This window comes from Muscardinus avellanarius (genome assembly GCF_963383645.1).
Source record: "Muscardinus avellanarius genome assembly, chromosome: 2".
Classification (NCBI taxonomy): domain Eukaryota; kingdom Metazoa; phylum Chordata; class Mammalia; order Rodentia; family Gliridae; genus Muscardinus; species Muscardinus avellanarius.
Window position 1 is genome coordinate 202,403,685 of NC_137787.1, and position 14,713 is coordinate 202,418,397.

At 53.2% G+C, this 14,713-nt stretch overlaps 1 protein-coding gene across 1 annotated transcript in view; it reads right to left on the bottom strand.

The window, feature by feature from the left end:
- The window catches only part of GRTP1 (growth hormone regulated TBC protein 1), a gene marked incomplete at both ends in the record, with an annotated part of 30,805 nt that extends 19,672 nt beyond the window's left edge, over window positions 1–11,133 (bottom strand). Inside the window, 3 exons of the mRNA XM_080688997.1 lie at window positions 1,807–1,965; window positions 10,727–10,878; window positions 11,087–11,133. Of these exons, the coding sequence (XP_080545123.1) occupies window positions 1,807–1,965; window positions 10,727–10,878; window positions 11,087–11,133 (358 nt within the window). The remainder of the gene's footprint in view (window positions 1–1,806; window positions 1,966–10,726; window positions 10,879–11,086) is intronic.
- Window positions 11,134–14,713: the final 3,580 nt, after the last annotated feature.

A 14,713-nucleotide genomic window follows, 5' to 3' on the forward strand; every position in this document is an offset into this window, starting at 1 on the left:
TGGGTGGACAAGGCTCCACGGGCGTGAAGGGTCCACTGTGCACTTATCCAGGCGCCCCCATATCAGACACGGAACCTTGCAGCCCCTTGTGGGAGGGGCCGGGGCACTGATGCGGGTCTCCAGAGATGTCCACGTACTGCACTCACAGGAGCGGCACCACAGGACCGCTGGAGGCACAGGCCACCGAGTGTCCACTAGAAGACGATGGACAGAGCGTGAAGCCACATACCATGGGTGGCAATGCAGCCCTTAAAGAAGGCCAGCCTCAGCTACTTAGCGAGGTACTGTTTCAAAATAAAAAACCAAAAGGGCTGGTGTTGTAGCTCAGAAGTAGAATGCCTCTGGGTTCAATCCCTAGTATCAAAATATTAAAATAAAAATAAAGAAAATTCTGACACATGCTACAATTTGGAAGACCTCTGAAGACACTGTGTTTGGTGAAATGAGCCAGTCAAAAAAGGACAGAAGCCAGGCGTGGTGGCGCACGCTTGTAATTCCAGCATTCAGGAGGCTGAGACAGGAGGATCAGGGTTCGCGGACAGCCTCAGCTACTATTTAATGAGGCCCTCTGCAACTCAGCAGTGAGACCCTGTTTCAAAATAAAGACTAAAAAATAGGGCTGGGGTGTAGCTTGGAGGTAGAATGCTTCTGGTTCCATTCTCAGACCCTCAAAAAAAAAAAAAAGGACGGAAGCAGCCAGACGTGGTGGCACACCTTGTAATCCCAGCATTTGGGAGGCTGAGACCAGAGGATGGCGGTTCATGGACAGCCTCAGCTACTTAGGCCCTCTGCAACTCAGTGAGACTCGGTTTCAAAATAAAAAAGAATAAAAAATAGGGCAGGGGGTGTAGCTCGGAGGTCAAATGCCCCTGGGTTCCATCCCCAAACCCACAAAAAAAGAAAAAGGACAGAAGCTGTGAGTCCTTGTACGCAAGGTCCCCGGAGCCACCCAGGTCACAGGGCAGAGAACAGGGTAGAGGAGTCGAGGGCTGGGGAACAGGCACTAGTGTCTAGAGGGGGCATCTCCACTTGGAAAGATAAGATGGTAACTTTTATGTTATGCCTGTTTAGCCACAATAAAAACATTTTACCCCAAAACATACTGAACAGAACCTTTAAAGCCATTTTTCAAGCAAACAGCAATACTGTGTATAATCTAGTACACAGCCTCCCGTGAAGCTCTGCTTCTGGTGAGCTCCGCATTTCTGCCCTGCTGCATGATGCACTGGACCCTCGTTACAAGAAAGACCGGGGCCGCAGTCCCTGAGCACGACACAGCCTCTGGCTCCCACTGGCCCAGCCCTGCGGACATGAGGCCGGGCAGCCCTGGCTGAGGACCCTACCTGCTGGGGACACCCACTTCCTTGGCCTCTCAGCTCTTCCAAGTGGCTGGCTTTATTTAAAGCTTAGGTTGCTGTGTTTGTATCAGTACTCTTAAGAGCTGTCAAAACTGGAAGTGCAGCTCTATTTCCAAAAAATTATTTAATTTAGGTTAGACTTCCTTTGGCACTTTGAACTTCTGAGCGCCAGCGGCCCTGCGCTTCTAAGGACGAGGAGCACAGGGACCACATCAGGAGTGGCGGCACTCGCCCGCAGCTCCTCACGGAGGAGACCTCGTGGCTGCGGAAACCCAAACACTTGCCGCATGGACTAACGCCAGCCATCCCCACCGACACTGCCGCTTTCATTTCCCCCAAAGTTCCAAATTAAAGTCCGGTGGCATCTTTAACAACAGAACTTTCTTCTTGGCCTTTGGACAGGGACCCGCAGGCTGGCCTGCCCCAAGGCGATGCACGGGTGCCCCACCTGTCCTAATGGCTTCCTCCAGGCAGGAATCCCTCTCTCTCTGGAGCAGCTGGTGGTAGTAGCCGGGATTCCGGTCCATCTGGGCCTGGGCTCCACTCACAGCCATCCAGACACGGGCCCGGTGCTCCAGCGGGATCCCTTTGCGGACGTAGCGCTTCACTGAAAGGGAGAGGAGAGGCGGCATCTGTGAGCTCAGAGCGAGGAGGGGTTGGGCACAGACCCAGGGCAGGCCTCAGCTCACAGGCTTCTAAGTGAAATGCAAAAGGGGCCCCAACCTCATACGCCTCCACCCAAACCAGCAAATACACTCTTTACACAGTGCTCCAGAGGCGCACTCTTCCTCCCTCAAGACAGAACAGGGACGCAGACACAGTCACCGGCCCTCCTCCTCGCTGGGAAGAGGCTCGGGCTGGGCCGGGGCTGCAGATCATGGCAGACCACCCACCCTGCAAACCCAACAGGCTGTGGGCTCAGGACCCTGGGGGTGACACAGACAGATAGCAGCAGGAGCCCGGTGGGCAGTACATACACGGACAGACAGCAAGGCCCAGAGCAGCCGCGGCTCAGGACCCCAGTGGCCAACACAGGCCAGACAGCTTATTTATTTTTTTTACAGTATGGGGGCATTCTACCTCCAACCTACACCCCCCCCAGCACTATTTTTGTATATTCTTCAGTGTGTGTGTGGGGGGGGGTACTGGGGGTGGAACCCAGGGGCCTTCTACCTCTGGGCTACACTCCCAGACCTATTTTATACTTTATTTGGAAACAGGATCTCACTAAGTTGCTGAGAGCCTCACTAAGTAGCAGAGGCTGGCTTCGAACCTGCGCGATCCTCCTGCTCAGCCTCCCAAGTGCTGGGATTACAAGTGTGCACCACCATGCCCAGTTTATTCTTCATTTTGAAACAGGGTCTCGTGGTTATTTTTTTGTGTGTATGTGGTGGGGTACTGGAGATTGAACTCAAGGGCATTCTACCTCCTAGCTACACCCTTAGCCCTATTTTTTGTTCTTTATTTTGAGGTCCTCCTGCCTCAGCTTCAGCGCCTCCCAAGTACTGGGATTACAAGCATGCACCACCACGCCCCACTCACACTGCTTACTTTCACAGAAAATATTCAAAGCTTTGTTTTCCTTTGACATTATACTATAAATATCATTGTATAAAAATAAATGCCAGGCACACGCTTGTGATCCCAGCATGCTTGTAATCCCAGTATTCTGGAGGCTGAGACAGGAGGATCATGGTTCAAGGACAGAGTCAGCTACGTAGTAAGGCCCTTTGACACTCAGTGAGACCCTGTTTCAAAATAAAGAATAAAAAAAAAAAAATAGGGTTGGGGGTGTAGCTGTAGCTCAGAGGTAGAATGCCCCTGCTTTCCATCCCCAGTACTGCAAAAAAATAAAAAATAAAAAAACTGGCTGAAGGTATAGGTCAGAAGTAGAATGCCTCTGGGTTTAATCCCCAATAACAAAAAACAAAAACAAAAATAAAAAAATGAAGCGCTTGAGAGGCTGAGACAGGAGGATCGCAGGTTCAAAGCCAGCCTCAGCTACTTAGTGAAGCCCTCTGCAACTTAGTGAGACCCTGTTTCAAAAAAGGAATAAAAAATAGGACTGGGGTGTAGCTTGAAGGTGCAATGCCTCTGGGTTCAACCCCCAGTACCAAAAAAAAAAAAAGGGGCTGGGGTGTAGCTTGGAGATAGAATGCCCCTGGTTTCTATTCCCAGTACAATAGAAAGAAAGAAAGAAAGAAAGAAAGAAAGAGAGAGAGAGAGAAAAGAAAAAAGAAAGCAGGCTCAGGAGGACAAGCCTTTCCCACTGTCCCTCCCATTTCTAGAAAGGCACACAGGAGGCTGGAACACCCACTCCTCCTTGGACAGATGGTGCAGGTGACCAGGAAGGCCCAGGTCGAGCAAAGGACAGACATTAGCAGGATTCACTGAAAGCCCAAGAATGCCCATCAGGAAATCCTCTTTGCAGCTTAGAAGCATACTTGAGGATCCCATCTGTGGCAAGAAGGTCTCAGCATCCTTGGTCTAATTGCCCTGTGTACTGGAACATCGAAAGTCCTAGCTGGGTTTTGGGTTTTCTAACTCTGGCAGAGGCACTAATTCAACTTGATGCTGTCTCCAAATTAGCACAATTCATATTGAAGCTTGGCAGTAGGTCTCACGACCCTTGGGAGTGCAGTGAGGCCAACAGTGCTCTGGACGAGCTCTGACTCATCCTTTATAGAACCACAGTTGCACCAGGTCAGTCACAAAACAAGCCAGAACCATTTTTTTTTTTTTTTTTTTTTTTTTTTGGTGGTGGTACTGGAGTTCCTGGAAGCCCTTCTACCTCTGGGCTATACTCCCAGACCTATTTTATATTTTTGAAACAGGGTCTCTTACACCAGCGCAGCTGGCTTCGAACCTGCGCGATCCTCCTGTCTCCGCCTCCCAAGCACAGGGATTGCAAGCGTGCGCCACCACGCCCAGCAAGCCAGGACCTTTTTGAGAGAAACCTTAGCACATGCACAATCCGGGGGCATTTCTGCAAACTAACAGTGAACATCTGGAAATAAAAATTTTTTAGCTGGGGTGGTGGCCCACGCCTGTAATCCCAGCATTTGAGAGGCTGAGACTGGAGGATCGCGGTTCGTGGACAGCTTCAGCTACTTAGTGAGGCCCTCCATAACTTAGTGAGACCCTATTTCAAAATAAAAATTAAAAATAGGGCAGGAGGTGTAGCTTGGAGATGAATGCCCCTGGGTTCCATCCCAGTACCACACACAAAAAAAATAATTTTAGCCAGGCATGGTGGTTCACACCTATAATTCCAGTACTTGGCAGACTGAGACAAGAGGATTTCAGGTTCAAGGACAGCCTCTAAAACTTAGGAAGACCTTCTTTCCAAATAAAAAATAAAAGGGGCTGAAGGTGTATCTCAAAGGTAGAATGCCCTTGGGTTCAATTTCCAGTATCAAAACAACAACAACAAAAAACTAAGTAGTATCATGTATAGTAACACAAGGAAAGATATAAATCAAATAAAACATGTGCAGGATCTGAATACTTAACACTGAAAAGAGAATCAAATGTCTAAGAAAATGGAGAGATATACTATGTTCATGGATTGGAAGGTGCAATACTAAATATCAATTCTCCCCAAATTGATCTACAGACCCCTACATGCAACTCCAACCAATGATATAAGAAATGTACCTATATAGATAATGACAAGCTGACTGTAAACCTCATACAGAAATTAAACAGAACCTATGAACCTAAAGGAGGAAAAACAACATAGTACTGGTGAAAGTGGATTAATGGAATCTAATAAAGAATCCAAAAATAGACTCACACAAGCAGAATCAAGTGCTTTTTGGCAAAGTTACAAACGAAATTCAGTGCAGGGAGTAAAATCTGTCCATTGAAAGTATGCCTAAACTGGGCATGGTGGCACATTCTTGTAATCCCCCCCACGCTTGAAAGGTGGAGACAGGAGGATCGCGCGGGTTCAAAGACAGACTCACTAGCTTAAGAGACCCTGTTTCCAAATAAAAATATAAAAAATAGGTGTCTGGGACTGTAGCCCGAAGGTAGAAGGGTTTCCAGGAACCCCAGTACCACCAAAAAAATATATATACATACCTAAGAGCCAGGTGTGTTGGGCACGCTTGTAATTCCCACGCTTGGAAGGCTGAGAAAGGAGGATCACACAGGTTCAAAGCCAGCCTCAGCTACTTAGTGAGCCTCTCAGCAACTTAATGAGACCCCGTTTCCAAATAAATAAAATAGGACTAGGGTGTAGCCGGAGGTAGAAAGCCCCTGGGTTCCACCCCCCAGTACCACACACACAAAAAAGGTATACCTAAGGGCTAGGTATGGTGGCACATAACCTTGTAATCCTTGCATTTGGAAGGCTGAGACAGGAGGATTGTGGTTTGCACCCAGCCTCAGCTACTTAGGGAGGCCCTCTGCAACTCAGTGAAACCCTGTTTCAAAATATAGAATAAAAAATAGGGCTGGGGTATAGCTCAGAGGCAGAATGCCTCTGGGTTCCATCCCTGGTACCGCCAAAAAAAAAAAAAAAAAAAAAAGTATGCCTAAATTGAGTATGGTGGTACACACCTGTAATTCAAGGCTGTCAAGAGAGTATGAGACAGGAGGATCACAGGTTCTTGGCCAGCCCCAGCTACCTATTGAGGCCCTCCAGAACTTAGGGGTATAGCTCGAAGGTAGAATACCCTAGATTCAATCTCCAGTACTGAAAAAAAAATGCCCAAGAGGAAAAATACCAACAACATAAAATAGTAGCAAGAATGGGTAGCCAAGCTGGGCACAGTGGTGGTGCACACTTGTAATTCTAGTACTTGGAGGTTCTCAGGTTTGTGGCCAGCCTCAGCTACTCAGTGAGGCCCTCCACAACTTGGTGAGACTCTGTTTCAAAATAAAGAATAAAAATTATGGCTGGGGGTGTAGCTTGGAGGTAGAACGCCCCTGGCTTCCTTCCCCAGTACAGCCAAAAAAAGAGAAGAATGGGCAGCCAGTTAACTACTCATATATTTTTGGTGGGAATACAAAATTGTAGAGCTGCTTTGGAAAAAAGTTTCCAATTTCTTTTTTCCTTTTGTGAGTGTATCTAGTGCTGCGGATCAAATCCAGGACCTTACCCATCGCTAGGCAATGCAATTTCTTACTAGTCAAACATCTGATACAACTCAACAATCACTCTGCTAAGTGTTTACCCAAGAGAAATGGGCACTAAGTCCATATAAAAACCTGTATGTCAGCTGGGCGTGGTGGCGCATGCTTGTCACCCCAGTAGTTGGGAGGCTGAAACAGGAAGGATCGCAGGTTCATGGCCAGCCTCAGTTAGTGAAACCCTGTTTCAAAATAATAAGAATTAATAACAATAATAATAATATTAGGGCTGGGGTGTGACTCAGAGGTAGAATGCCCCTGGGTTCCATCCCCAGTGCTGAAAAAAGAAAAAACGACCTGTATGTCAATGTTTATAAAGTTGGCTTTACACACCCCAAGTGTCAACTGAGAAGAGATATATGCACACAGTGGAGTGGAATACTCAGCAACAGAAGGGAGTGAACTGTGGGGACACAGAGGATCCCAGATGGGTCTCAGATTACTCCCGCTGAAACTAGACTCAAAAGACCCTGACCTGGATCCACTGATGACATCCTGGGACGGGGCCACAGGAATGGAGATGGGGTACGAGGCTGCCTGGGGCCCGCTGTTACAAAGGGGCAGCCAGTGGAACTTTTGAAGGTGATGGGATTGCTTTCAATCTTTTTCTTAATGGTACTGGGGATTAAACCTGGGAGTATTCTACCTCCAAGCTTTAGCCAAGCCCTTCTTATTTTTTATTTTGAAACAGGGTCTTAGCCAGGCGTGGTGACACACACTTGAGGATTGCAGGTTCACAGCCAACCTCAGCAACTTAGTGAGACTGTGTTTCAAAATAAAATAAAATCGGGCTAGGGGTTTAGTTTGGGGATAGAATGCCCCTGAGTTCAATATCTGTACCACTCGGAGTTTTGCCAGCAGTGTTCCCCAGCTCTCCATCGGAAACCACACCTGCACCCCAAGGTCACACAGAGCGCAGAACTCCCCAGAGAGACCAGACCGCCCAGCCCAACGCCAAGGGGGAAGAGTAGGAGGCTCCCTGCAGCCCCCACCACTCAGGGGAGGACGCACAGCAACCAGACATGTTTGCTCACAAACCTGGCTAGGCCAAGTATACTTGTCACCATAATTACCGTCTAATTAACAACACATAATTAAAGAAATATTAGAAGCTGGGCATGGTAACACACACCCGTAATCCCAGTACCCGGGTGGCTGAGACAGGAGAATCACAGGGTTGAGGTTAGCCGCAGCAACCTTAGTGAGGTTCCACAGCAACTTAGTGAGACCCTGTTTCCAAATCAAAATAAAATAGGGCTGGGAATGTAGCTCAGTGGTAGGAGGATCACAGGTTCAGAGGCAGCCCCAGCAATTTAGTGAGACCCTGCTTCCAAATAAAAAATAAAACAGAGCTAGGGATGTAGCTCAGAGATAAAATGACCTAATGCCCCTGGGCTCAACCTCTAGGAAAGAGAAAGAAGGAAGGAAGGGAAGGAAGAAGGAAGAAGGAGAAGAGAAGGAAAGAAAGAAAGAGAAGGAGAAGGAAGGGGGATGAACGGAGGATAAAAGGAGCAAAAAGAAAGGTTATTACTTTAAAAAACAGCCAAGTTCCATTTTTAGAAAGTGTTGAGCACGTGCTAAAAAGAAAGGTAAAACAAACTACTTAATTCAGGTAGCTGAAAGAGGGTGCCTGATGTAAGGTATCTTGGACTCCAGATTGCCTCCAAGATGCCTGTGGTCCCTGCTCTCCTCTGTCCCCACCCCCACAACGAAAGAGGTGAAGAAGCAAGACAGGAGGGAGACCCAGACGCACCCCACTCCGAGAGCAGGACGGCAGGATGGATCGAGACAGCTCAGACGGGACAGAAGGTCTCGACAGCCAGGCTTGCTGCACACACCTAAAGCCCCAGCACTTGAGAGACTAAGACAGGAGGATGGCAGATTCGAGGCCAGCCTCAACCAGTGAGCAACACCGGTTCAAAGTAAAAAGGGCCGGGGGTGTAACTCAGAGGCAGAATTCCCCTGGGTTCAACCCCACAAACCCCCAAAAAAGTCGGTGCACAGGCAAATCTTGCAGTGATTCCCTGCTCTCAGCCACGTCTAGTGTTAACCACGGTCACAGCCAAGGAGCCCAACTCCCACCTGAAGCCCACTGAAGAGCCAGGCATGCTGTGCTTGGCCTGCTGTGCATGGCGCAAACGCACCTGAGGGCACGAAGGTCAGCCCAGTGGTCACGGGAGGCTAGGGCCTAGGGTAGGGCAAAACATCCTTCAGTAAGAAACATTCAAATGTTTACCACGAGCCGGGCGTGGTGGAGCACGCTTGTAATCCCAGCACTCAGGAGGCGGAGGATCGCAGTTCACAGACAGCCTCAGCTACTTAGCAAAGCCCTTTGCAACTCAGTGAGACCCTGTTTCAGAAATGAGAAGACTAAAAAATAGGGCTGGGGGTGTATATCAGAGGTACAATGCCCCTGGGTTCCATACCTGGTATTGTAAAAAAAAAAAAGTTTACCATGTAGCTGGGCGTGGTGATACACACTTATAATCCCATCACTTGGGAGGCTGAGACAGGAGGCTCACATAGGTTCGAAGCCAGCCTCAGCTACTTAGTGAGGCTCTCAGCAACTCAGTGAGACCTTGTTTCCAAATAAAGTATAAAATAGGTCTGGGAGTATAGCCCGGAGGTAGAAAAGCCCTGGGTTCCACCCCCAGTACCACAAAAAATAAAAAAAGACAAAATAAAGAATAGCCGCTAGGTGTGGTGGCGCACGCTTGTAATCCCAGCATTAGGGAGGCTGAGACCCAGTTCACAGACAGCGTCAGATACTTAGTGAGGCCCTCTGCAACTTAGTGAGACCCTGTTTCAAAATAAAGAATACAAAACAGGGCTGAGGTTTAGCTTGGATGTAGAATGCCCCTGAGTTCCATCCCCAGTACCACAAAAAATAAAGAATAAAACATAGGGCTGGGGGTGTAGCTCAGAAATAGAATGCTCCTGGGTTCAATCCACAGTACGGAAGAAGAAAAAAGTAGATGCTCACTGGTAATGCTAACAGAGGGCAGAGACGATATGAAGGATGCGCTTGCAGGGCGACGAGGATGTTTGCATCAGCATCCGCAGGGCAGAGAACCACCAGCTCTGAGGTCCCTCCAGCTCTGCACTGTATGCCTCTCGGGTCTGCCAGTGGTGAGCCTGAGAAGTCTCCATCCACTCTCACCACTAACAGCCTGGGAGGGAAGACTTGCCAAGCCAAGCAGGGAGAGCCCAAGGGCTGAGCTGGCTGGGCCTCCCTCCAATCCCCACACCCCAGCCGTGCCCAGCCCTCACAGACCCACAGATGTTTCTGAGCACCTCCTAGGTACCACTCGGGACCCTCTCTAACCTCCTGAACACCCTAGAAAGTCCAGCCGCTTAGCTCTCAGCCGGCGGCACCTGCAGCCTCTGGCCAGTGCCAGGTCGGTGTTTTGTCCCCACACCTCTAACATCTGGCCACTCGGGTGGGCGGCTCCATGACCTGCCAGCACACCAGCCTTGCAGGAGGCCCCTCCCAGGCCCTGGCTGCATGGCTGGCCGGCTGGTAAGGCTGGTGCTTTGACCACTGGTCTCCGTCTGGCCACCTTTGTAGGCAAACCCTTCCTTTGCTCACTTAACAAATACTGAGGTCACCATCCTGGCCAAACCACTTCCAGGTGGGAGGACTTGCAGCTAGAGAAACAAAAGGGAGGGATTGCAGGTGCGGCAAGCACGTCTGTCATCCCAGCATCCAGCAGGCTGAGACAGGAGGACTGCGGTTCGAGGACAGCCTCAGCTACTTAGTGAGGCCCTCTGCAACTCAGTGAGACTCTGTTTCAAAAAAAAAAAAAAAACCCAAAAAATAATGCCTGGGGGTGTAGCTCAGAGGCAGAATGCCCCTGTGTTCCATCCCCAGTACCAAAAAAAGGGGGGGAGGGGTCTTTGGTTCTAATTGGGGAGCAAATGTTAGCACTTAAATAAACCTGCACCCCTCACACAGGAGGAGAAGACGGCCTGCTGTCCGGGAGACACTCAGGGGTTCAGGGTTCTCTTGGGGAGCCCGGCTTGGAGAGGACGGTCGTCCAAGGAGCTGAGCCCCGCCAGCTGCCAGGCTCCTCCCGGAGTGCGGACTTTGCCCGGCTTTGGGGACGGTGGGCGTGGCGGGCGCGGTCGGTCCCGAGGCCCGGGCTCGTCCTCGCCTCCCGAGGACCCCCAGGACCCCCGCGGGCGCGGGCGGGGCGGCCGAGAGGGTCGGGCGCCGCGGGCCCGCTCACCTGTCGCGCTCCTCCGGACGCCGCCGCCTCCCCTTAGGAGTTTGGACCATTTTATCGCTCTCTTGGTGAGTATCACCAGATAGCTGGAAAAGAATTCTTCGTAAGCTGCGTAATCGAAGTCTTCCGGCCTTTCAAACCCATACGGATCGACCCTGGAACACGAAGAAAAGCTCGTTTTCCCCACGAAGTTTCCGCGCCCGCGGGGGCCAGGCTGGGGTCCGGCGGGCGCGGCGCCCCCCGCCCGCCCCCTCCTGGAGCCGGGCGCCCCCGCCCTCCCGGCCCGACGGCCCGGCCTCCCCAACCCCCAGCCGGACCTCCGCCTCCCCGACCCTCCGGCCCGCAGCGCCCCCCGCCACCCACCGCGGCACCCGGGCCCGCGCCGCCCGCGAGCGCTCGGCGGGATCCATGCGGGGAGGGCCGAGGGCCGGCCAGCGCAGACCCGGGGCCGCGGGTCCCGAGTCCTTCCGGCGGGGGCGGGGCGGGGCGGGGCGGGGCTTCGGGCCGCGCGCACCTGCTGGGGCTGGGGGCGGGGCTTCGGGCCGGGGGCGGGGCTGGGGGGCGAGGCGAGCCCGGGCGGTGGGGGCTTCGGGGCGGGGTGCATCTGCTCCGGGACCCTGGGGGCGATTCTGGCCTTAGGAACGAGGGCTTCGTCCCCGGGTGCACTTGCTAGGGGCCCCGAGGGGCGATCTGGCCTTAGGGACGGGGGATTCGGGGCGGGGTGCATCTGCTCCGGGCCCTGGGGCGGGGGCTTCAGGACAGGGCGCATCTGCTTCGGGAGGCTGGGGGCGATGCCGGCCCTGGGGACCCGGACTTCAGGGCAGGACACATCTGCTCGGGGTCCTGGGGCGGGGGCTTCGGGGCGGCAGAGGAGGAGGTAGGCCCAGTTTGGACTCTTCTGGGCGACCTTCAAACCTCAGTCCTGATGCACCAGACTGCGGCCCTGCGGTTTCTATTTTGTTTTCTTTTGCTGTAAAGAGCCAGCCGTATTTTCCGTTTGCTGTGGGGACACCCGAGCTGGGAGTCCGTCTTTCCGGCGTCCACCTAGGTCGGTCCGGCTCCCAGGCCGGGGGCGGAGGCCCCGGTCTGTCTGGGTCTCGGCTCCGGGTGAGCCGGGCAGGCGGAGCCTGTGCTGGGCCCTGCGCGCCCTCCCCGCCGGGCCTCCCGCCTGCCCACCCCCGCCTCGGCCCGCGCGGGTCGCGTCGTGTCCTGGCAGCTCAGCGTCCGGGCTTGAGCCAGGTGGGGTCGCCTGGCCTGGCCGGGGCCCAGCAACCCTCCAGGACTGCGCGTTTGGGGTTCGCTTTAGCGGCGTGGTCAAGGGCGGGCTTTTTCAGCCTCCGCCCTCCTCCCCGCCCCAGAGGCCCTTTTAAGAGGGTCGGCAGCGGGCGGCGCCTTCTCTGCGACCCCAGGGTTAGGCCAGGTCCTGGCTCGGGACCCCAACCCAAGAGGCCGCCCACCGCGGAGGACAAGCAGCTGGACGAGGCAGGAACGACCCGCAGCTTCCCGAGGCCGTCTCCCGGCCTTTGTGAGCGCACTCGGTCCTTCCCCAGTAGTAGACGGCCTCTACATGGGGACACACGTGCCCCCTTTTGGTACTGGAGATTGAACCCAGGGCCATTCTACCTCTGAGCCACACCCCCCAGCCCTTTTTTTTATTCTTTATTTTTATTTTATTTTATGTTATTATTGTTTTTATTTATTTATTTATTTACTTTGCGGTGCTGGGGTTGAACCCAGGGACATTCTAATTCCGAGCTACATCCTAACCCTATTTTTATTTTATTCTTTTTTGTGTGTGTATGGTATTGGGGTTCCTGGAAACCCTTCTACCTCCGGGCTACACTCCCAGACCTATTTTATATTTTTTTTATTTGGAAACAGGGTCTCTTTAGCCAGCAAGGCACCATCCTCCTGTCTCCACCTCCCAAGCGCGGGGATTACAAGCTTGCGCCACCACACCAGCAACCCTATTTTCTTCTTTATTTTGAAAGACAGTCTCACTAAGTCACAGAGGCCTCACTAAGTAGCTGAGGCTGACGGTGAACCTGCTTGATCCTCCTGTCTCAGCCTCCCAAGTGCCGAGATTATAAGCATGCACCACCACTACCGGCTTTATTTTTTATTTTATTTATTTATTCATTCATTTGTTTTGCGGTACTGGGGATGGAGCCCAGGGGCATTGTACCTCTGAGCAACACCCCCCAGCCCTACTTTTTAGTCTTTATTTTTGAAACAGTTTCACTGAGTTGTGAAGGGCCTGCTGAGTAGCTGAGGCTGGCTGCGACCCTGTGATCCTCCTGTCTCGGCCTCCCAAGTACTGGGATTACAAGTGTGCCCACCACGCCCTGCTGACCTGTGCCCTTTTTTAGCCTTCCCAGCACACTAGAAGATGGGGAAATTTAGCACTTGCCGAGCATAACCCCAAATTCCAGTTTGTTGGTTCCGAGGAAAGCTCTTACAGAGACCAGCCCAGCATTTTGAAAGGCATGGGGTCCCTTCTTCCAAGGCAGCCCCTGTGCTCTGACCTTTTGGACATTCCCCAGCAACGTCCGGTCCCTTGGAGAGACTCAGGCCACGGCCAGTCGGTTCCTCACCCAGCGTGGCCTGTGGTGGCCTACACAGTGGCCCGACTGCGGCCCTGGCCCAGGGGCTCTGGCCTCCCCTCCCCTTTGTGCCCGCCTCAGGACCCACATGGGGCAGCAGCATCACCCTGGCTTCTGATGACCCGCTCCCAGCGCCTGTCCCACCTCCGGCTCCCACCTGCCCTGCGCATCCAGCCAATCCAGCCTCGGTGCTTGGTGCTTGGCACAGTCCTGCCCCGCCCTGCCCCAGCTCCAGGAGCCTCCAACTCCTCTGTGTAACTCTTGCCCTTCTGTTGAGGGGATGTGAGTCCCAGCTGGGTCCCTCCGTGGTCTTGGAGAGCAGCCCTGGCCATGGCTCCTACAGCAGCTGAGAACCAGGCCCCAGGCCCCGCGCTCTAGCCCCTTGTTAGGAAAGTGAAGGAGAGCTGGGCGCCCGGATGTGACCCCAGCGCCGGCATGCTCTTGGAAGCTGTCAGATAGAGCAGTGCCCTCCAGGAAGCATGGAGAGGAGAGATAGGCACCCACCCAAGGCTCAGGGTGCCAGCAGCCAGAGGGAGGCCCCTCCGCCTCCTGTGGCCGGCCAGGCACCCTCTCGGGACCAGCAAGCGTTAGGGCCACAGAGTCTTGAGCAGCCTCCCCTGGCTTCCAGCGACCTGAGAACTGGGCACCTTTCTGCAAAGCAGCCACTTAGGATTTCCCAGGACCCAGGAGCCTTCAGGCATGCCAGCCAGTACCCACCCCCAGACCTTGGGCAGGCCCCTGTGCTGGGGGGGCAGCACACTGAAGCCTCAGGCAGTGCTGGGAGGCCAAGGCTCAGTAATCCAGGGCCTGCAGGTGCCCCGCACTTCAGAGCACCTCGGTTCTGAGGCGGTCCCCTCAAACTGAGGCCCATCCAGGGGTCCCCCAGGGCAGCCGAGTGCGTTTACGAAGGCTGGGAGAGGGCCTCAGGAAGCTGCGGGCTCAAGGGGACTTGGGGGAAAGATGCAGATAGGTCAGTTACTGCCCCTCATCCACCCTAGTGTGCTACCTGCTGAATGCAGACAGACAGGCAGGACCAGTGCCCACATGCTCCTCGTAGGAAACTGCAGACGCACCCTCAACCACGAGGGGCCGCAGACCTGGGCTGCAGGGCTAACCAGCCAGAGAGCCTGAGCTGTAGGCCTGTGAGCTGCCAGGGCTGTAGAACCACCTGATCCAGTTTTCCACCCAGCCTGTCTTCGGCCTGTAGTCAGAAAGGGAGGGGCAGCTGTTGCAGATGAAGTCAAGAAGCCAAGCATGGTGGTGCATGCCTGTAATCCCAGTACTTGGGAGCCTGAGACAGGAAGAGCAGAGAATTGAGGCCAGCCACAGCAATTTAGAGGCCCTCAGCAAATTAGTGAGACCCTGTTTCAAAGATAAAAATATAAAG